Source organism: Salvelinus fontinalis, unplaced genomic scaffold (assembly GCF_029448725.1).
Source record: "Salvelinus fontinalis isolate EN_2023a unplaced genomic scaffold, ASM2944872v1 scaffold_0521, whole genome shotgun sequence".
NCBI classification, from domain to species: Eukaryota; Metazoa; Chordata; class Actinopteri; order Salmoniformes; family Salmonidae; genus Salvelinus; species Salvelinus fontinalis.
In genome coordinates, this window is record NW_026600730.1 from 105,743 (window position 1) to 129,362 (window position 23,620).

A 23,620-nucleotide genomic window follows, 5' to 3' on the forward strand; every position below is an offset into this window, starting at 1 on the left:
CTAAAGAACGCGCTCTCTTCCACACGCTTGGAAACACTACAGACAAAATGGGAGCCACCTAGAAAAACTACAATTTCTTGCTCATTTTTCCAAAACCCAGCCTGAAACTCTTTCTGAAGACTGTTGACATCTAGTGGAAGCCCTAGGAACTGCAATCTGGGAGGACTTTGCCTTTTAATAAAAGTGATAGCAATTGAAAATAGGGGTAGGCTGATTTAAAAAAATAATAATAATAATAATAAATAAAAACATTTGGGGGATGGTTTCTCCTCGGGATTTCGCCTGCCATATCAGTTCTGTTATACTCAGACATTTAACAGTTTTAGAAACGTTAGAGTGTTTTCTATCCAAATCTACAAATTATATGCATATCCTAGCTTCTGGGCCTCAGTAACAGGCAGTTTACTTTGGGCACGCTTTTCATCCGGACATCAAAATACTGCCCCCTACCCAAGAGAGGTTAATTGATAAATCACCAGCATTCCATGTAACTTTGAATACATATATTAGATTATTTACTTTGGTTAATGGGCCAGTTTCCCAGACACAGATTAAGTCTAGTCCTGGACCTTAAAGAACTTTCTATTGAAACTTCCATTGGGCATGCTTTTTAGTCCAGCACTAGACTCAATCTGTGTCCAGGAAACAGGCCCCATATGTATTACTGATATGCTTGTCCTTGTTCAGGACTCCACACACTGGCTTCAGATTGAACCCTTGACTTCCACTGTCCAGGGAGTGACAATGTTCAGGTAAAGTAACTACTTTTAACATTTCATTCCACTTGCTAGTGTATTTCCCCATTACCTTTGGGAATAGTCTTCTAATCCAACCTCTCCATTTGACCACTGACCCTCTCTACCATATCTTGTTGTTGCCCTCAGACACAGGACACCCAAAGGGAGTTATGAGTGCACAGTGTCTGGGCTCCGCTGGCTGTGTGAGAGAGATGTCATTCTGAAGTATCACTTCAGGAACTGGGAACACTACAGTCAACTTCTGCAAGACATGCAGTACACACAAGGTGGTCCATTGCTGGACATCACTATGGAGTTAGGTGAACTGGAGGAAGTTCATCTGCCACACTTTGTCTGTTTAGGTAAAACCATATAGAAATAGTATTCAGAAAGACATTTCCATGTAACTGAGTTTCACTTCCTGAATTAATGAACTATTCTGGGAGTTTGAGTTTACTGTGATCTGGTACTGCATATTCTTTGTGTTTTAGTTGGATGAATAATACAATATTTGTCTTTTTGTCTCCTTTTTATTGTGTTGTTCAGGGACCAACCCTTCCCTGAGGAATGAGATGAAGATTCTTCATGTAGAGGAACATGGAGTGTCTTTTGAGGAAGTGCATGAGGTCACCAGATTCCATGCTAAGATTCTCCATCCCAAGTTCTCATCTGTCTCTGTTGTACTGAACTATATCGCCTGTTGGAACGTAGATGTCCACTGTGACGGGATCCTCTATTTGGCAGTAAAAAGGTCAACAGTAATTTCAAGGCTGTACCTGCTCCTCAGAAACTCCAGTCAGAAAGAGGTGAGGCACTATGACAGTATGTTGAAACTTACTAAAGGAAAGCTGATAGTTTGTTGAAAATCTCTAGATTACAAAGACAACATGCAGCTCTGTGAGAAATCTATTTCTGTTGTAACATTCATTAATACAGTGTAATACGAATGTTTGTCATAGTTTCTATTGTATCTCAGTTAGCTGCAAGTTGTGTGAATTATGGGACTACATTGCTTATCTTGTAGGCTGTTCAGGAACGGGAGAAAAATCAGCTGTCCCAAGGATATTCAGAATTTCTCCTGTCAAATCCAAACGGGTCCTTAACCTGTCTAGGATCAGCGTGGCGCTAGCGGCACCCCCCCCCCCCCCCCACTGAAAAACCAGTGCCGCGAAATTCAAAAAAAATATTTTTTTAAAATATTTAACTTTCACACATTAAAGTCCAATACAGCTAATGAAAGACACAGATCTTATGAATCCAGTCAACATTTCCGATTTTTAAAATGTTTTACAGGGAAGACACAATATGTAAAGATGTACATCTATTACCTAAAAACACATTAGCATAAGCCACCATCTTTTATTTGTCCACCAACACCAGTAGCCATCACCAATTCGGCTAAACTAAGATATTTATAGCCCCTAACCAACAAAAAAACTCATTAGATGACAGTCTGATAACATATTTATGGTATGGGATAGGTTTTGTTAGAAAAAAGTGCATATTTCAGGTATATGGCATAGTTTACAATTGCACCCACCATCACAAATGGACTAGAATAATTACAATGAGCAACGTGTTTACCTAACTACTAATCATCAAACATTTCGTAAAAATACACAGCATACACGAATCGAAAGACACAGATCCTGTGAATACAGACAATATTTCAGATTTTCTAAGTGTCTTACAGCGAAAACACAATAAATCGTTATATTAGCTTAGCACATAGCAATTAGCAGCCCAGCATTGATTCTAGCCAAAGTGAGCGATAAAAGTCAACATCGCCAAAAGATATTAATTTTTTCACTAACCTTCTCAGAATTCTTCCGATGACACTCCTGTAACATCACATTACAACATGCATATACAGTTTGATCGAAAATGTTTATATTTAGCCACCAAAATCATGGTTAGACAATGTGAAATGTAGACAAGCTGGTAAAGAAAACGTCCTTGCGCCACTTAGACAGTGATCTACTCTTATACATAAATACTCATAAACGTGACTAAAAAATATAGGGTGGACAGGGATTGATAGACAATTTAATTCTTAATACAATTGCGTTATTACATTTTTTAATTTATCCTTACTTTTCAATACAGTTTGCGCCAAGCGAAGCTACGTCAAAAAACATGGCGTCCTAAGCCACTAAAATGTTTCGACAGAAACACGATTTATCATAATAAAAATGTCCTACCTTGAGCTGTTCTTCCATCAGTATCTTGGGCAAAGGATCCTTTCTTGGGAGAAATCGTCTTTTGGTGGAAAGCTGTCCTCTTGCCATGTGGAAATGTCAACTACGTTCGGGATGAACTGAAAAGCGTGCCCAACTTTTCACATCGTTGCAAAAATAAATGTCCCAAAATCGCACTAAACGGATATAAATTGCTATAAAACGCTTTAAATTAACTACTTTGTGATGTTTGTAACTCCTATAACGAGTGAAAAGATGACCGGAGAAATATAACAGGCTAAACTAACGCTTGGAACAGGAGAGGGTCGGTGTCTTCCACGCGCGTTACGCAGCAAGAAAAGACTTGCTAGCTAAAGGTTTTTTTCATTTGTAGGGCCTGTGAACGAGCAATCGAGCCCGTTGGAATCGTCATCACGTAAAGGCATCCAGGGGAAGACGTAAGAAGTGTCCGTATAGTCATAGCAACGACAGTGCCCGTTTAAATGACTTCAGAAAAGTGGCCAACGTTTCTCAAATCTGACTCCATGTCAGGGAAATTGCTGTAGAATGGGCTCTGTTCCACTTAGAGACAAAATTTCAACTCCTATAGAAACTATAGACTGTTTTCTATCCAATAATAATAATAATATGCATATTGTACGATCAAGGATTTTGTGGGAAGCCGTTTAAAAAATTAGCCACATTAGCATAAATAGTCTAAACAGCGCCCCCATCCCCAACAGGTTAAATATTGTTCCAATATTCACTTTTTTTTTTAAATTTAATTTTTATAGTTTTGACGGAAAAAGTTTCCCGGAGGACAAATTCCTTTGGTTGGTACTGAAGAGCAAGCGGGAGGTTTCCCTCCTGCCTAATTTATGACTGGGTGTTAATTAGGTGTCAAAACCGGCCCACCTGTGGGGAAGAGGTTTGACTATCTGTCAGCCATTTGCCAAGCTGATCTGAGCCTTTGGATCCTCGACCAGGAGAGTCACGACAGTTCCCCTCTGGTGGGTTCGACCTTGGAAGGATTCTGCAAGTTGCAAACTGCCACAAAAATGACTATGGGATGTCCTGGTTGCAGGAGCCTTTTGTTGTCAAAACAGGCCCAACTTCCCCCATCTCCTCTCTTGTGGGGTCTGGCTATCTGTCAGCCATTTTCCAAGCTGATCTGAGGCCTTGGATCCTCAGCCAGGAGAGTCATGACAATATGAATAACTGTAATATTGTTCTATTTCACTATTTCTCTCTTTGTCTGTTGTCTCAATCGTTGCACCATATGGCCTTCTACAGAAGATTCAGCTGTTACCTGCAGACACCACACCAAGCTGTTGTCAGATGATTATGGGAAACACAGGGGTTGACATTGAGATGGAGTTAATCGGGGATGATGAGAGGATAGCGTGGAGAGATATGCTACGAACAGGTAGGAGAATATGTCAATCATAACTGTTATTTTCTGACAGATGCTATTTAGAGTGATATAACCTATTTTTGTTTCTTTCAGATGAATACATCACTGAAACCCATTCAACTAGTAAGTAAACATGAGAGATACAAACCAATGACTTGAGGGCCAGTCAACATGGTTTACTGTAGGACCCAGACTATAGAGTCAACATGAGACAGACCAGGTCCTATAGAGTCAACATGAGACAGACCAGGTCCTATAGAGTCAACATGAGACAGATCCGGTCCTATAGAGCCAACATGAGACAGACCAGGTCCTATAGAGTCAACATGAGACAGATCAGGTCCTATAGATTCAACATGAGACAGATCAGGTCATATAGAGTCAACATGAGACAGATCAGGTCCAATAGATTCAACATGAGACAGATCAGGTCCTATAGAGTCAACATGAGACAGACCAGGTCCTATAGAGTCAACATATCTCTGTGACAGATCAGGTCCTATAGAGTCAACATGAGACAGACCAGGTCCTAGTCCAGACTAGTCCTGATTTATAAAAGACTGTCTTCAAGAACAATGACATCTCCTCCAGGACTTGATGTAGATCAGCCTGGTTCTGAATGACCCAATGACATCTCCTCCAGGACTTGATGTAGATTAGCCTGGTTCTGAATGCCCCAATGACATCTCCTCCAGGACTTGATGTAGATTAGCCTGGTTCTGAATGACCCAATGACATCTCCTCCAGGACTTGATGTAGATCAGCCTGGTTCTGAATGACCCAATGACATCTCCTCCAGGACTTGATGTAGATTAGACTGGTTCTGAATGCCCCAATGACATCTCCTCCAGGACTTGATGTAAATTAGCCTGGTTCTGAATGCCCCAATGACATCTCCTCCAGGACTTGATGTAGATCAGCCTGGTTCTGAATGCCCCAATGACATCTCCTCCAGGACTTGATGTAAATTAGCCTGGTTCTGAATGCCCCAATGACATCTCCTCCAGGACTTGATGTAAATTAGCCTGGTTCTGAATGCCCCAGAGTGTTTTTCTACATCTGTGAAACCGAATATGAATAAAATTGTAGTGGTGTGATGTGTTCATTGATGTAGGTCGTTATTGTTTGAGAATAGGTTCTCAATGCAAAGATTCAATAATAAAATGTAGACTTTTATTGTAGGTCACTTTGAAAGAAGTCTGTTCCTAAATGACTGAAATGTAAATGTAGTTATATTGTAACCTGACTCTCTCAGGTGCTGTGTCGGGGGCAGGAGGTCCGGCTGTGAGCAGTCTGACTGGTTCTACAGAGCAGCAGCTGCGTTCTGTACGGACAGAGTTTGTGAAAAGAGTGTCAAGACCTGTCCTGAATGGACTGCTGGACGGACTCCTGCAACACACAGTCATCAACCAGGAGGACATGGAGTCAGTGAAGGTGATCGCTGAGAGGGCAGAGAAGGCACGTGACATCATCGACATGGTGTTGAGAAAAGGAACTGAGTCGTGTTCCAGGATGATCAACCTTCTTGGGGAGCTGGACCCCTGTCTTTGTTCACAGCTTCAGATCAACAGTGTTGGGGTACCAACCTAATTGTAGAATGGATAGTAACAGTGTTGGGGTACTATCCTAATGGTAGAATGGATAGTAACAGTGTTGGGGTACCAACCTAATGGTAGAATGGATAGTAACAGTGTTGGGGTACCAACCTAATGGTAGAATGGATAGTAACAGTGTTGGGGTACCAACCTAATGGTAGAATGGATAGTAACAGTGTTGGGGTCCCAACCTAATGGTAGAATGGACAGTAACAGTGTTGGGGTACCAACCTAATGGTAGAATGGATAGTAACAGTGTTGGGGTACCAACCTAATGGTAGAATGGATAGTAACAGTGTTGGGGTACCAACCTAATGGTAGAATGGATAGTAACAGTGTTGGGGTACCAACCTAATGCTAGAATGGATAGCAACAGTGTTGGGGTACCAACCTAATGGTAGAATGGATAGTAACAGTGTTGGGGTACCATCCTAATGGTAGAATGGATAGTAACAGTGTTAGGGTACCAACCTAATGGTAGAATAGATAGTAACAGTGTTGGGGTACCAACCTAATGGTAGAATAAAATGTTGGGGTACCATCCTAATGGTAGAATGGATAGTAACAGTGTTGGGGTACCAACCTAATGGTAGAATGGATAGAAACGGTGTTGGGGTACCAACCTAATGGTAGAATAAAATGTTGGGGTACCATCCTAATGGTAGAATGGATAGTAACAGTGTTGGGGTACCAACCTAATGGTAGAATGGATAGTAACAGTGTTGGGGTACCAACCTAATGGTAGAATGGATAGTAACAGTGTTGGGGTACCAACCTAATGGTAGAATGGATAGTAACAGTGTTGGGGTACCAACCTAATGGTAGAATGGATACTAACAGTGTTGGGGTACCAACCTAATGGTAGAATGGATAGTAACAGTGTTGGGGTACCAACCTAATGGTAGAATGGATAGTAACAGTGTTGGGGTACCAACCTAATGGTAGAATGGATAGTAACAGTGTTGGGGTACCAACCTAATGGTAGAATGGATAGTAACAGTGTTGGGGTACCAACCTAATGGTAGAATGGATAGTAACAGTGTTGGGGTACCAACCTAATGGTAGAATGGATAGTAACAGTGTTGGGGTACCAACTTAATGGATAGTAACAGTGTTGGGGTACCAACCTAATGGTAGAATGGATAGTAACAGTGTTGGGGTACCAACCTAATGGTAGAATGGATAGTAACAGTGTTGGGGTACCAACCTAATGGTAGAATGGATAGTAACAGTGTTGGGGTACCAACTTAATGGATAGTAACAGTGTTGGGGTACCAACCTAATGGTAGAATGGATAGTAACAGTGTTGGGGTACCAACCTAATGGTAGAATGGATAGTAACAGTGTTGGGGTACCAACCTAATGGTAGAATGGATAGTAACAGTGTTGGGGTACCAACCTAATGGTAGAATGATAGTAACAGTGTTGGGGTACAAAATACATAAATAACTGTACAAATGTTATGGAGACACAGTGTTTTGTAAAAACATTGAATATAAGAATAATAATTGGAATCATTTGGACCGGGGAGACCTGATCCTAGATCAGGACTCCTATTCAACACTATGGGGTGTATTCACTAGGAAACAGACCTGATCCTAGATCAGGACTCCTATTCAACACCATGGGGTGTATTCACTAGGAAACAGACCTGATCCTAGATCAGGACTCCTATTCAACACCATGGGGTGTATTCACTAGGAAACAGACCTGATCCTAGATCAACCCTCCCATTCAACACCATGGGGTGTATTCACTAGGAAACAGACCTGATCCTAGATCAACACTCCTATTCAACACCATGGGGTGTATTCACTAGGAAACAGACCTGATTCTAGATCAACACTCCTATTCAACACCATGGGGTGTATTCACTAGGAAACAGACCTGATCCTAGATCAGGACTCCTATTCAACATTTAGGATTACACTGAATGCTTTCCTCCTTAAAACAGGGTAGAGACCTACCTGAATTTGTCCAAAATAAACTATTGTTTTGTTGCAAAACGTTGTGCTACGGTAGATGACTAATGAATACACCCCTGATCTGACTGAGATGTAAATCTTTGTCAACAAACAAAAAGAGTTTATAGTTTTTTTTTACCTCTCCCCCTCTTCGGAGGACAAATATGTTGGTTTTATTTCAGATTTTTTGCTACATATACATATATCCAAACATATACATATATCCATACACACACACATTTCCATGTGCCATATACAGTGGGGAAAACAAGTATTTAATACACTGCTGATTTTGCAGGTTTTTCTACTTACAAAGCATGTAGAGGTCTGTAATTTTTATCATAGGTACACTTCAACTGTGAGAGACGGAATCTAAAACAAAAATCCAGAAAATCACATTGTATGATTTTTAAGTAATTAATTTGCATTTTATTGCATGACATAAGTGTTTGATCACCTACCAACCAGTAAGAATTCCAGCTCTCACAGACATGTTAGTTTTTCTTTAAGAAGCCCTCCTGTTCTCCACTCATTACCTGTATTAACTGCACCTGTTTGAACTCGTTACCTGTATAAAAGACACCTGTCCAAACACTCAATCAAAAAGACTCCAACCTCTCCACAATGGCCAAGACCAGAGAGTTGTGTAAGGACATCAGGGATAAAATTGTAGACCTGCACACGGCTGGGATGGGCTGCAGGACAATAGGCAAGCAGCTTGGTGAGAAGGCAACAACTGTTGGCGCAATTATTAGAAAATGGAAGAAGTTCAAGATGACGGTCAATCACCCTCGGTCTGGGGCTCCATGCAAGATCTCACCTCGTGGGGCATCAATGATCATGAGGAAGGTGAGGGATCAGCCCAGAACTACACGGCAGGACCTGGTCAATGACCTGAAGAGAGCTGGGACCAGCTCATTATATATATTCATTATATAAATAGGCACGTTTAATTTTGTCTGGCTTAGCATTCCAAATAAAATTAGTTTTACTATGGAACCACCTAAAATGGTTCCATAGTGCTGTTGTTGGAGTTTTAACATGATAAAGAGAATGTATTCTGTTTCTGGGTTGTTTACTGTACACACACCTGTTACATATACACCTGTTACATACACACCTGTTACGTGATCATTCATACACACCTGTTCTATGAGCATTCATACACACCTGTTACATGAGCATTCATACACACCTGTTACATACACACCAGTTACGTGATCATTCATACACACCTGTTACATGATCATTCATACACACCTGTTACATGATCATTCATACACACCTGTTACATGATCATTCATACACACCTGTTACATGATCATTCATACACACCTGTTACATGAGCATTCATACACACCTGTTACATGAGCATTCATACACACCTGTTACATGAGCATTCATACACACCTGTTACATACACACCTGTTACGTGATCATTCATACACACCTGTTACATGAGCATTCATACACACCTGTTACATACACACCTGTTACATGATCATTCATACACACCTGTTACATGATCATTCATACACACCTGTTACATAATCATTCATACACACCTGTTACATACACACCAGTTACGTGATCATTCATACACACCAGTTACGTGATCATTCATACACACCTGTTACATGAGCATTCATACACACCTGTTACATACACACCTGTTACGTGATCATTCATACACACCTGTTACATACACACCTGTTCTATGATCATTCATACACACCTGTTACATGAGCATTCATACACACCTGTTACATGAGCATTCATACACACCTGTTACATACACACCTGTTACGTGATCATTCATACACACCTGTTACGTGATCATTCATACACACCTGTTATATTCACACCTGTTACGTGATCATTCATACACACCTGTTACATACACACCTGTTAAGTGACCATTCCTACACACGTCTGCTAGGATCATAACACACCTGTTCAGAAATACTATACAAAGAATATAAAAGAGATGACCAAGATCCAATCATGGACTGAGATTACAGATGGAAACATAACTACACACACAGGAAATCTACTGGGTCTGCAGGGTTTTGCTTCAGCCCTGCTCTAACACACCTCATTCTGCCAGTCAAGGTTCTGATTCGACTGATTAGTAGATTCAAGTGTGTTAGAGCAGGGTCGGAGCAAAAGCCTGCACGGCCAGTAGTATCATTCCAGGAGTAGGCTTGGGCGTCCCGTTTTAATTCTACATATTCCTCTATCTCCATGGTAATGTCCTTAACATGACCCTTGACCTTTACTGATCAGCCAAAGCTGTCCCAAATGGCATCCTATTCCCTATACAGAGCCCTATGGGCCCTGGTCTAAAGTAGTGCACTACATAGGGAATAGGGCCCTGGTCTAAAGTAGTGCATACATAGGGAATAGGGCCCTGGTCTAAAGTAGTGCACTACATAGGGAATAGGGCCCTGGTCTAAAGTAGTGCACTATATAGGGAATAGGGCTCTGGTCTATAGTAGTGTAGTATACATACTGTATACTACATACTTAATGAGTATATACTACGTACTATTATTTCATTTTAGTATACTGTATACTACATACTTAATGAGTATATACTACATACTATTAGTTCATTTTAGTATACTGTAACCAACCAGCTCTTTGCCTTCTCTACCGGAAGTTGATGCTGTTGCTATGCAACCTCTTGCTAGCTAGTTAGCGTATCAAATTACTAGTTAGACATTGTTCGACTTTGGGTGTGTTAGTAAAACGTTTACTGTTGACAGGAGAACAAGAGGAGACAATAGGACGAGGTGGATAATTTTATAATAAGGCAGTTTAATTACATGTAAAGATATCTTAGTAAAATCTTGCAGCAAGGCTCTTTCAGTCTGACTCCTAGTGAATCGTCCGGGAAAGAGGCAGTTTCCAGAAATGTTCAGTACTATATAGTCAACAAGCAAAGTAGGTAGATCTGCGAGTCCGGCCTTCCGGTTGGTCGATCTGGGTCTTGGGTAGTCCTGATCAGGCCTGGTGTCCACGTTCCATTGGTTCCTGAGAGTTCTTTGTCCTGAGGTCCAACCATGGGTTGGGTGTGTCTGTGTGATTTTCATGGGGGAGGGGAATTGTGGGTGCCGTGTATATGTCCTATGTGTCCAGCATATGTCCAAGAGAAAGAGGGGGTGTGTATGTTGTGTCAACTTATAGGTAATGTTGAGAAGTTGTTAAAACAAGTTACCAATATCTAATACAATTTCTTACAGGTGTGTTATTAAATCTGGAGTGCTGGACGCTCTGGTCGAGGAGTAGGGTTGATTTGAGCTTTCTTGTGCTGCTGGAAACAATTTAATTACGCTTTTTTCCCCCCGACGTTTACTGACACTGGCCATATTCAACGGGTGTTGAGCGGCTCGTAAATTCATTATTCTGCGCTCTGGTCTCAGGCGAGATGCTCTGAAATCGGAGTAGAGAGACAGAATTTACGAAAGCACAACGACTATACCATTTAGCTAAGAATGACGGGAATAATCAAGTCAATAAACGTTGAGTAGTTAGTTAGCCTGTAGTTAATATACTGACACGTTTGATGTATAAGTAGCCAACTACTGTAACGTTAGGTAGGTAGCTAACATACCGGTACATACTGCTGTAATGATATGCTATGTGGTTCACAAGGACAGCGTAGCTAACAAATTGTCAGCCAACATAACGTGTAAGGTAACTTATTTGAAAAGGCATTGCTTTATTTCATTGCTCAACAGTTTCTTGACATTTGTCATAATTAGTTAAGTAATGAATTTGTCTCCGCTCTCGTTGGACTGATTCAGCAACATATTTTCCGCCATTTTCTTCAAATCTGAAAACGATGTGTAGCCCCGCCCATTTCCTGAAGAATTGCATTATGGGCCCTAAAGTACGGAAGTAGTGCCCTCTGCGTGTAAATTTAATATGTTGGCGAATTTAGTACGACATCCGGGAACTTTTGGCATGCTAAACTATATCATACTATGACCAATAAGCATACTATAAACTCAAATCACGTCACAAATAGTACGGTTAGTGTGGTTAGTATGAGTATTAGAAAACGGATTACCATCTGAAATGACATCCTATTGGAGGAGATGAGGAGAGTCTAGGATTACCATCTGGAATGACACCCTTTTGGAGGAGATGAGGGGGATAGGAGAGTCTAGGATTACCATCTGAAATAACACCCTATTGGAGGAGATTGTAAACATGTGTTACATATGGATTGTAAACGTGTATTGTGATGTTATTGGAATGTACTTACTGTATTTGCATTATCACTGGGAATGTGTCTGTGAAACTGGCTCTGAGAATTTGGCATTCAACATAAAACCACAGAAATGTATTTTATGAATATATTGTACAGTGTTGGCCTGTTAGAGGTTCATGAGAGACCGAATATCAACACAACCACCTCAGTCTATCAGCAGCTTTCTCAGTGAGAGCCTCACGTCTGAAACACATTGACCATTGACAGACATAAGGAGCTGTGTAACCTGTCACTCCTTTACCAATGACTTGAGAGTGTCTGAAGGACATATAAGGAGCTGTGTAACCTGTCACTCCTTTACCAATGACTTGAGAGTGTCTGAAGGACATATAAGGAGCTGTTCAACCTATGTTTATCTACCTTCCCAGGGACTACAGTTAAACTTGCTAGCTGGTTATATCTGTCTCATTTACAGAAATGTTGATTGATGTGCAGTATCCCTGTCAAATACATTTTCAATAAATGAAAGAAAAAGGAATGGAATTGAATGTATTTATGTGTGTGTCTATGTGAATGTGTGTTGGTCTGTGTGTATGTGAATGTATTTATGTGTGTGTCTATGTGAATGTGTGTTGGTCTGTGTGTATGTGAATGTGTGTTGGTCTCTGTGTGTGAATGTGTCTATTTTTAACTTCATATGCTATACATTATAATCAATATTTTGGGGGGTCTGCAGAATCATTGTATATCATTGGTTACCCATCCTATCATGTTACCACAACAGAGAAATGACCATCTAGCGTCCTTCTGCCAAACCTGGTTGTTCTCACACTGCCCTCTGCTGGTAGCACTGCAAAACATCACTCAATCAAATCCTGAAAAAAAATTAAAATATATTTTAACCAGATATTCCTATTCTATGGGCTGAATACTGCAAAACATCACTCAATCTGTATGAAAACGTTACATGACACAAATATGAATATATAATATAAACTTATACATGTTGAACCAGCCCACTGTGTTGAAGTAGGAAGTACATTTATAAGGAAGTAAAGGAAAAAAATGGACAATATCGGTCGAAGAAAAATGTTTCTAAGGTTTGTAGCGTTATTTTACAATTTTATGTAGAAAAGTGTTTTGTAGAAGTTAGGCCATCGCAGAGAGAGGTGATTTAGGGGGTAAGACATCCCCAGAATTGTTAAGTTTTTACAATACTAATTTCAACTTTCAATAATGATCATTTTAGGCTTCCTTACATTGATGCTGATTCATATTGATCAGCCTAGTCAATATGAATCAATGTTATATTATAGTCTACAGGGTTATGAGGTAGGGTATGGGCGATTGACTGCACATGACAGTGATTATTATCTTTGCGCTCATTCACTTCCCGGAGAAAGACGTGTATCACCTAAAGTAGTTTCTTTGAAATATAAAAGTCCTCGTCATTTCGGCCAAGTAAAAGTGACGTGTAGCAATGGGTATTGAAACTAAATGAAATGCAAATGTGAAAAGTTTATGCCGCGTTCACAACAACAGGGAACTCGGAAAAGTATGATTTCAGCGCTCGAGAAAGAGGACCGTTCAAATCGATTTTGTCCTGTCGGACAACGTCAGAAGGTCCGCCTACCCGACCAATCAGGTGAGGGAGTGTGATGACGCGTTATCTTACCCGACCAATCATATGGTTGCGGGAAACGCTGTATTCTCCAAATCTCGAGTTCAAGTTTTGAGGACCAAATAACGAAATAATTCGGGAACAAGAATTGGCAACGTCACTAAAATTCATAACATCAGGAAAATACAAAAGTTTTGGCCAAAAAATTAAGTTGGCGTTAACATTTTTTTGGATAACTAGTATTTAAATTATTAGATCACCTGTTTATTTTACTCACTACAAAGCCTTGACAAGAATGACGCGCTCTCCCCACTAGTTATTGTTTCTGCAGTAAGGATTCACCCTCTATAGAGAATTATTATTGTGTAACTTATCTGCAGGTAATCGTTGTTTTGAGCTAAAAAAGCACCTCGTAGCTGTATGACAACCAGGGAGCTAAATGAACGGCTCTTTCACCGATGCAATTCGGTTACCGACGTTCACCAAAAAGATCCGTTCAAAAACAACCGTTATCGTTATCGAACGACCCATCACTAGTTGAAACAGGAAATACTAGTATAAGGAAGTAGAAGAAGTAACGGACGTTATCGTCGAAAAAAAATGTTTCAGAGGTTTGCAGCGTTCTTTTAGAATGTCACGTAGAAAAGTATTTTTGAGAAGTTAGATTATCATAAAGAGAGAGATGATTTAGGGGGTTAAACATCCGCCAAGTTAATACAATATTGATTTAAACTTTAAAGAATGATTATTTTAGGTTTATTTACATTGTTGTTGATTCATAGTGATTAGCCTAATCAATAAGATGTGATGTAGGCTACACGGCTATGAGGTATGGTATTTGTGTTATAGACTACAGGGCTATGAGGTATGGTATTTGTGTTATAGGCTACAGGGCTATGAGGTATGATATTATTGTTATAGGAGATTGACAGCACATTAAGGTGATTATTATCTGAGGAAACTGGCTCACTTTCACTTCCTGAAAGAAGACGTGCATCGCAATTTATAGCTTTCGTTAAATAAAATAGTCTGTCTCGTCGAGTAAATGTGACGTTCAACAATGTGCATAGGAACTATTTAAATGTAGGGCTAAATCACATTTTAAGTTTAAAGCTTTCTGGTGACAGATCAGGAAGGCGGTGGTCCGTTTTGCTCACTGCAGTTGCGCTCGATATAACTTCACCGGCTCATCTATGCGCGTTGTGAACCACGGGTTGAATCGTCAGCACGCCTTTTCTCAGAATGAAAACCCCGGTGCGCCGGGCGAGATAAACGGATCGTACCTCAAGTGAACTCAAGCAGTGCATGGGGTCTGTTCACTCAACCAGGGATGGGCAACTGGCGGCCCGGGACCAATAATAAAAACATTGTTTTGGAACTCAGTCTGGATCTCAACTTCCTGTTGACCGTTAGAATAATAGAAAACACATGGTGCAGTGTGTAAATGTGGTTGAGCATCAGCAGTCAGTCTATTGGCCCATGTTAGCTACATGTTTTTAGATTGGTCAATTAGTCTAGCGGCTAAACTTGTAGTTAGCATGGTTGAATTACCAACCAGGGTGGGTCCGTTGATCATCAGTTATCATATTTAAAACGGCTAACATTTGCCTCCACCCCATGGCAACATGACCCCATGGCAACATGTCCCCATGGCAACATGAGTAGAATTATCTGTAAATCCGAAAATGTTTTCTCCCGACCCATGGGGGTGTATGGATGTGTGTACGCAGACCCATGAGACACTGCGGTCCCTCATGATGTGTTGCGTTTTTTTTTGTGGCCCCCACCCCATCAATGTTCTCCATTCTCCATAAACACGGAACAACAGATAGTCATTACTGCTATTAGCCAATAGAAACACATTGAATAACAGATTCACTACATGGAACAACAGGTAGTCATTAGTGCTATTAGCCAATAAAAACACATTGAATAACAGATAGTCATTACTGCTATTAGCCAATAGAAACACATTAAGTAACAGATTCACGACATGGAACAACAGATAGTCATTACTGCTATTAGCCAATAGAAACACATGGAAAAACAGATATTCATTACTGCTATTAGCCAATAGAAACACATTGAATAACAGATAGTCATTACTGCTATTAGCCAATAGAAACACATTGAACAACACATTGTCATTACGGCTATTAGCCAATAGAAACACATTGAATAACAGATAGTCATTACTGATATTAGCCAATAGAAACACATTGAATAACAGATAGTCATTACTGATATTAGCCAATAGAAACACATTGAACAACACATTGTCATTACGGCTATTAGCCAATAGAAACACATTGAATAACAGATAGTCATTACTGCTATTAGCCAATAGAAACACATTGAATAACAGATAGTCCTTACTGCTATTAGCCAATAGAAATACATTGAACAACAGATAGTCATTACTGATATTAGCCAATAGAAACACATGGTACAACAGATTGTCATTACGGCTATTAGCCAATAGAAACACATTGAACAACAGATAGTCATTACTGATATTAGCCAATAGAAACACATGGTACAACAGATTGTCATTACGGCTATTAGCCAATAGAAACACATGGTACAACAGATAGTCATTACTGATATTAGCCAATAGAAACACATGGTACAACAGATTGTCATTACGGCTATTAGCCAATAGAAACACATTGAACAACAGATAGTCATTACTGATATTAGCCAATAGAAACACATGGTACAACAGATAGTCATTACTGATATTAGCCAATAGAAACACATGGTACAACAGATTGTCATTACGGCTATTAGCCAATAGAAACACATGGTACAACAGATAGTCATTACTGATATTAGCCAATAGAAACACATGGTACAACAGATTGTCATTACGGCTATTAGCCAATAGAAACACATTGAACAACAGATAGTCATTACTGATATTAGCCAATAGAAACACATGGTACAACAGATTGTCATTACGGCTATTAGCCAATAGAAACACTGAATAACAGATTCACTACACGGAACAACAGATAGTCATTACTGCTATTAGCCAATAGAAACACATTGAATAACAGATAGTCATTACTGCTATTAGCCAATAGAAACACATTGAATAACAGATAGTCATTACTGCTATTAGCCAATAGAAACACATTGAATAACAGATAGTCATTACTGCTATTAGCCAATAGAAACACATTGAATAACAGATTCACTACATGGAACAACAGATAGTCATTACTGCTATTAGCCAATAGAAACACATGGAATAACAGATAGTCATTACTGCTATTAGCCAATAGAAACACATTGAACAACAGATAGTCATTACTGATATTAGCCAATAGAAACACATGGTACAACAGATTGTCATTACGGCTATTAGCCAATAGAAACACATGGTACAACAGATAGTCATTACTGATATTAGCCAATAGAAACACATGGTACAACAGATTGTCATTACGGCTATTAGCCAATAGAAACACATTGAACAACAGATAGTCATTACTGATATTAGCCAATAGAAACACATGGTACAACAGATAGTCATTACTGATATTAGCCAATAGAAACACATGGTACAACAGATTGTCATTACGGCTATTAGCCAATAGAAACACATGGTACAACAGATAGTCATTACTGATATTAGCCAATAGAAACACATGGTACAACAGATTGTCATTACGGCTATTAGCCAATAGAAACACATTGAACAACAGATAGTCATTACTGATATTAGCCAATAGAAACACATGGTACAACAGATTGTCATTACGGCTATTAGCCAATAGAAACACATTGAATAACATATTCACTACATGGAACAACAGATTGTCATTACTGCTATTAGCCAATAGAAACACACTGAATAACAGATTCACTACTTGGAACAACAGATTGTCATTACTGCTATTAGCCAATAGAAACACATGGAACAACAGATAGTCATTACTGCTATTAGCCAATAGAAACACATTGAATAACAGATAGTCATTACTGCTATTAGCCAATAGAAACACTGTCACACCCTGGCCTTAGTATTCTTTGTTTTCTTAATTATTTTAGTTAGGTCAGGGTGTGACATGGTGAATGTATGTGTTTTTGTAGTGTCTAGGGTGGTTGTAAGGTTAGGGGGTTTATTAGAGTAGTTGGGTTTATGTTTAGTATAGAAGTCTAGCTGTGTCTATGGTTGCCTGAAGGGTTCTCAATCAGAGACAGATGTCATTAATTGTCTCTGATTGGGAGCCATATTTAAGGCAGCCATAGGCACTAGGTTTTTGTGGGTAATTGTCTGTGTCTATGTGTAGTGTTTGTGTCAGCACTATCTAGATTTATAGCTTCACGGTCGTCTGTTTGTTGTTTTTGTTTCGTTTTCCTTCTGAAAATAAAGAGAAGATGTATTTTTCACGCGCTGCGCCTTGGTCCTCTCTCTCTCCTAAAGACGATCGTGACAGAATTACCCACCAATCCAGGATCAAGCAGCGTGATAAGCGGCAACAGGAGCAGCGCAAGGAGGAATGGCAATGGGAGCGTAATCTGGACTACACAACGTGGGAGGAGATCGACAGGTGGGCGATCGACCCAGGGCGAGTGACGGAGCCTGCATGGGATTCTCTGGCGCAGTGCGAGGAGGGATACCGGCGAATGGAGGCAGCACGACGACGCGGTAGGAAGCCTGTGAGTCAGCCCAAAACATTTCTTGGGGGGGGGACTTAGAGGTAGTGGGCCGAGGGCAGGTAGGAGACCTGCGCCCACTTCACAGGCTAACCGTGGAGAGCGGGAGTACGGGCGAACACCGTGTTACGCAGTAGAGCGCACGGTGTCTCCTGTACGTGTTCATAGCCCGGTGCGGGTTATTCCACCTCCCCGCACTGGCAGGGCTAGATTGGTCATTGAGCCAGGTGCCATGATGCCGGCTCAACGCATCTGGTCTCCAGTGCGTCTCCTCTGGCCGGCATACATGGAACCAGCCTTACGCATGGTGTCCCCGGTTCGCCTACATAGCCCGGTGCGGGTTATTCCACCTCCCCGCACTGGTCGGGCGACGGGGAGCATTCAACCAGGTAAGGTTGGGCAGGCTCGGTGTTCAAGGGAACCAGTACGCCTGCACGGTCCGGTATTTCCGGCGCCACCCTCCCGCCCCAGTCCAGTTCCACCAGTGCCTACACCACGTAACAGGCTTCCAGTGTGTCTCCAGAGCCCTGTTCCTCCTCCACGCACTCGTCCTATGGTGCGTGTCTCCAGCCCGGTACCACCAATTCCGGCACCACGCACTAAGCCTCCTGTGCGTCTCCAGAGTCCTGTGCATCCTGTTGCTGCTCCCCGCACTAGCCTGAAGGTGCGTGTCCTTAGTCCGGTGCCTCCAGTTCCGGCACCACGCACCAGGCCTACAGTGCGCCTCATCCGGCCAGAGCCATCCGTCTGCCCAGTGCCATCTGAGCCATCCGTCTCCCCAGCGCCATCTGAGCCATCCGTCTCCCCAGTGCCATCTGAGCCATCCGTCTCCCCAGCGCCATCTGAGCCATCCGTCTCCCCAGCGCCGTCTGAGCCATCCGTCTGCCCCGAGCCATTAGAGCCGCCCGTCTGTCCCGAGCCGTCAGAGCCGTTAGTCAGTCAGGAGCCGCTAGAGCCATTCGTCAGTCAGGATCTGCCAGAGCCGCCAACCAGACAGAATCTGCCAGAGCCACCAACCAGACAGGATCTGCCAGAGCCGCCAACCAGACAGGATCTGCCAGAGCCGCCAACCAGACAGAATCTGCCAGAGCCCCCAACCAGACAGGATCTGCCAGAGCCGTCAGCCAGCCATGAGCAGCCAGAAACGTCAGCCAGCCATGAGCAGCCAGATCCGTCAGCCAGCCATGAGCAGCCAGAGCCGTCAGCCAGCCATGAGCAGCCAGATCCGTCAGCCAGCCATGAGCAGCCAGATCCGTCAGCCAGCCATGAGCAGCCAGATCCGTCAGCCAGCCATGAGCAGCCAGATCCGTCAGCCAGCCATGAGCCGTCCAGCCAGGATCCGCCAGAGCCGTCATCCAGCCAGGATCCGTTCCTCAGTCCGGAGCTGCCGTCCCTCAGTCTGGAGCTGCCCCTTATCCTGGTGCTGTCCCTTATCCTGGTGCTGCCCCTTATCCTGGTGCTGCCCCTTATCCTGGTGCTGCCCCTTATCCTGGTGCTGCCCCTTAGTCCGGTGCTGCCCCTTAGTCCGGTGCTGCCCCTTAGTCCGGTGCTGCCCCTTAGTCTGGTGCTGCCCCTTAGTCCGGTGCTGCCCCTTAGTCCGGTGCTGCCCCTTAATCCAGTGGGGTTAAGTTGGCGGGTGGTCAGTTGGAGGAGGCTACGAAAGCGGGTAGTGACTATGGTGGGGTGGGGACCACGACCAGTACCAGAGCCGCCACCGTGGACAGACGCCCACCCAGACCCTCCCCTAGACTTTATGCTGGTGCGCCAGGAGTTCGCACCTTAAGGGGGGGGTTATGTCACACCCTGGACTTAGTATTCTTTGTTTTCTTAATTATTTTAGTTAGGTCAGGGTGTGACATGGTGAATGTATGTGTTTTTGTAGTGTCTAGGGTGGTTGTAAGGTTAGGGGGTTTATTAGAGTAGTTGGGTTTATGTTTAGTATAGAAGTCTAGCTGTGTCTATGGTTGCCTGAAGGGTTCTCAATCAGAGACAGATGTCATTAATTGTCTCTGATTGGGAGCCATATTTAAGGCAGCCATAGGCACTAGGTTTTTGTGGGTAATTGTCTGTGTCTATGTGTAGTGTTTGTGTCAGCACTATCTAGATTTATAGCTTCACGGTCGTCTGTTTGTTGTTTTTGTTTCGTTTTCCTTCTGAAAATAAAAAGAAGATGTATTTTTCACGCGCTGCGCCTTGGTCCTCTCTCTCTCCTAAAGACGATCGTGACAAACACACTGAATAACAGATTCACTACATGGAACAACAGATTGTCATTACTGCTATTAGCCAATATAAACACATGGAACAACAGATAGTCATTACTGCTATTAGCCAATAGAAACACATTGAATTACAGATAGTCATTACTGCTATTAGCCAATAGAAACACATTGAATAACAGATAGTCATTACTGCTATTAGCCAATAGAAACACATGAATAACAGATAGTCATTACTGCTATTAGCCAATAGAAACACGTTGAATAACAGATTCACTACATGGAACAACAGATTGTCATTACTGCTATTAGCCAATAGAAACACATTGAACAACAGATAGTCATTACTGCTATTAGCCAATAGAAACACATTGAATAACAGATTCACTACATGGAACAACAGATAGTCATTACTGCTATTAGCCAATAGAAACACATTGAACAACATATAGTCATTACTGCTATTAGCCAATAGAAACACATTGAACAACAGATAGTCATTACTGCTATTAGCCAATAGAAACACATTGAACAACAGATAGTCATTACTGCTATTAGCCAATAGAAACACATTGAATAACAGATTCACTACATGGAACAACAGATAGTCCTTACTGCTATTAGCCAATAGAAACACATTGAACAACAGATTGTCATTACGGCTATTAGCCAATAGAAACACATTGAATAACAGATTCACTACATGGAACAACAGATTGTCATTACTGCTATTAGCCAACAGAAACACATGGAATAACAGATAGTCATTACTGCTATTAGCCAATATAAACACATTGAACAACAGATAGTCATTACTGCTAATAGCCAATAGAAACACATTGAATAACGTATAGTCATTACTGCTATTAGCCAATAGAAACACATTGAATAACAGATAGTCATTACTGCTATTAGCCAATAGAAACACATGGAACAACAGAAAGTCCAAAACAAAATCTAAAGGAAGTCCGTTCTGGAGTGTCTGTCCTCTATCTGAGAGATCAGAAAGATCAGGAAACATGTATCTTTTTACATGTATTTATCCCCTTATTTTAGTGCCTAAACTATCTCCATATATACTTCCATTCATTTTTTAAACTTGTACTGGGGACCTTCAGATGAGTCTTGTGAGGCTTGAGGGGGTCCTAGAGGAAAACAGAGAACACCATTATCTTGTCCCAGAGACTCTCATCTTTCAACAGAGTGGTCATAATAGTTTGTAGGACAAACCGTTCAGACGCTACATAAGATTTTGTGATAATAGTTTATAGGTCATAATAGTTTGTAGTCTATAATAGTTTGTAGTCTTTAATAGTTTGTAGTCTATAATAGTTTATAGGTCATAATAGTTTGTAGTCTATAATAGTTTATAGGTCATAACAGTTTGTAGTCTATAATAGTTTATAGGTCATAATAGTTTGTAGTCTATAATAGTTTATAGTCTATAATAGTTTATAGGTCATAATAGTTTGTAGTCTATAATAGTTTGTAGGTCATAATAGTTTGTAGTCTATAATAGTTTGTAGTCTATAATAGTTTATAGGTCATACTAGTTTGTAGTCTATAATAGTTTATAGTCTATAATAGTTTGTAGTCTATAATAGTTTGTAGTCTATAATAGTTTATAGTCTATAATAGTTTGTAGTCTATAATAGTTTATAGTCTATAATAGTTTGTAGTCTATAATAGTTTGTAGTCTATAATAGTTTATAGGTCATAATAGTTTGTAGTCTATAATAGTTTATAGGTCATAATAGTTTATAGGTCATAATAGTTTATAGGTCATAATAGTTTGTAGTCTATAATAGTTTATAGTCTATAATAGTTTGTAGGTCATAATAGTTTGTAGTCTATAATAGTTTGTAGTCTATAATAGTTTGTAGTCTATAATAGTTTGTAGTCTATAATAGTTTGTAGTCTATAATAGTTAATAGGTCATAATAGTTTGTAGTCTATAATAGTTTATAGGTCATAATAGTTTATAGGTCATAATAGTTTGTAGTCTATAATAGTTTATAGGTCATAATAGTTTGTAGTCTATAATAGTTTATAGGTCATAATAGTTTGTAGTCTATAATAGTTTGTAGTCTATAATAGTTTGTAGTCTATAATAGTTTATAGGTCATAATAGTTTGTAGTCTACAATAGTTTGTAGGTCATAATAGTTTATAGGTCATAATAGTTTGTAGTCTATAATAGTTTGTAGTCTATAATAGTTTGTAGGTCATAATAGTTTGTAGTCTATAATAGTTTATAGTCTATAATAGTTTGTAGTCTATAATAGTTTGTAGTCTATAATAGTTTATAGTCTATAATAGTTTGTAGTCTATAATAGTTTATAGTCTATAATAGTTTGTAGTCTATAATAGTTTGTAGTCTATAATAGTTTATAGGTCATAATAGTTTGTAGTCTATAATATTTTATAGGTCATAATAGTTTATAGGTCATTATAATTTATAGGTCATAATAGTTTGTAGTCTATAATAGTTTATAGTCTATAATAGTTTGTAGGTCATAATAGTTTGTAGTCTATAATAGTTTGTAGTCTATAATAGTTTGTAGTCTATAATAGTTTGTAGTCTATAATAGTTTGTAGTCTATAATAGTTTATAGGTCATAATAGTTTGTAGTCTATAATAGTTTATAGGTCATAATAGTTTATAGGTCATAATAGTTTGTAGTCTATAATATTTTATAGGTCATAATAGTTTGTAGTCTATAATAGTTTATAGGTCATAATAGTTTGTAGTCTATAATAGTTTGTAGTCTATAATAGTTTGTAGTCTATAATAGTTTATAGGTCATAATAGTTTGTAGTCTACAATAGTTTGTAGGTCATAATAGTTTATAGGTCATAATAGTTTGTAGTCTATAATTGTTTGTAGTCTATAATAGTTTGTAGGTCATAATAGTTTGTAGGTCATAATAGTTTGTAGTCTATAATAGTTTATAGGTCATAATAGTTTGTAGGTCATAATAGTTTGTAGTCTATAATAGTTTATAGGTCA

At 40.2% G+C, this 23,620-nt stretch overlaps 2 protein-coding genes across 2 annotated transcripts; both read left to right on the top strand.

Moving 5' to 3' along the window:
• Positions 1-287: 287 nt before the first annotated feature.
• On the top strand, positions 288-4,089 carry LOC129846390 (NACHT, LRR and PYD domains-containing protein 1 homolog). Its single transcript, XM_055914318.1, has 6 exons — positions 288-752; positions 885-1,099; positions 1,284-1,543; positions 1,762-1,843; positions 3,812-3,924; positions 4,069-4,089. Exons 1-6 carry the CDS (start codon positions 604-606, stop codon positions 4,087-4,089), a joined length of 840 nt encoding a protein of 279 aa, XP_055770293.1. The 5' UTR covers positions 288-603.
• LOC129846395 (caspase recruitment domain-containing protein 18-like) lies at positions 3,710-8,870 on the top strand. Its single transcript, XM_055914324.1, has 3 exons — positions 3,710-4,340; positions 4,422-4,451; positions 5,584-8,870. Exons 1-3 carry the CDS (start codon positions 4,253-4,255, stop codon positions 5,916-5,918), a joined length of 453 nt encoding a protein of 150 aa, XP_055770299.1. The 5' UTR covers positions 3,710-4,252; the 3' UTR covers positions 5,919-8,870.
• Positions 8,871-23,620: the final 14,750 nt, after the last annotated feature.

Bases quoted from the DNA above. Each gene is read 5' to 3' on its own strand.
- LOC129846390 (XM_055914318.1), top strand. From the start codon at position 604: ATGCTTTTTAGTCCAGCACTAGACTCAATCTGTGTCCAGGAAACAGGC. The intron at 753-884 runs GTAAAGTAACTA...TGTTGCCCTCAG, and splicing joins CAGGGAGTGACAATGTTCAG to ACACAGGACACCCAAAGGGA. The intron at 1,844-3,811 runs GTCTAGGATCAG...GGTGTTAATTAG, and splicing joins TCCAAACGGGTCCTTAACCT to GTGTCAAAACCGGCCCACCT.
- LOC129846395 (XM_055914324.1), top strand. From the start codon at position 4,253: ATGATTATGGGAAACACAGGGGTTGACATTGAGATGGAGTTAATCGGG. The intron at 4,341-4,421 runs GTAGGAGAATAT...TGTTTCTTTCAG, and splicing joins GAGAGATATGCTACGAACAG to ATGAATACATCACTGAAACC. The intron at 4,452-5,583 runs GTAAGTAAACAT...TGACTCTCTCAG, and splicing joins CACTGAAACCCATTCAACTA to GTGCTGTGTCGGGGGCAGGA.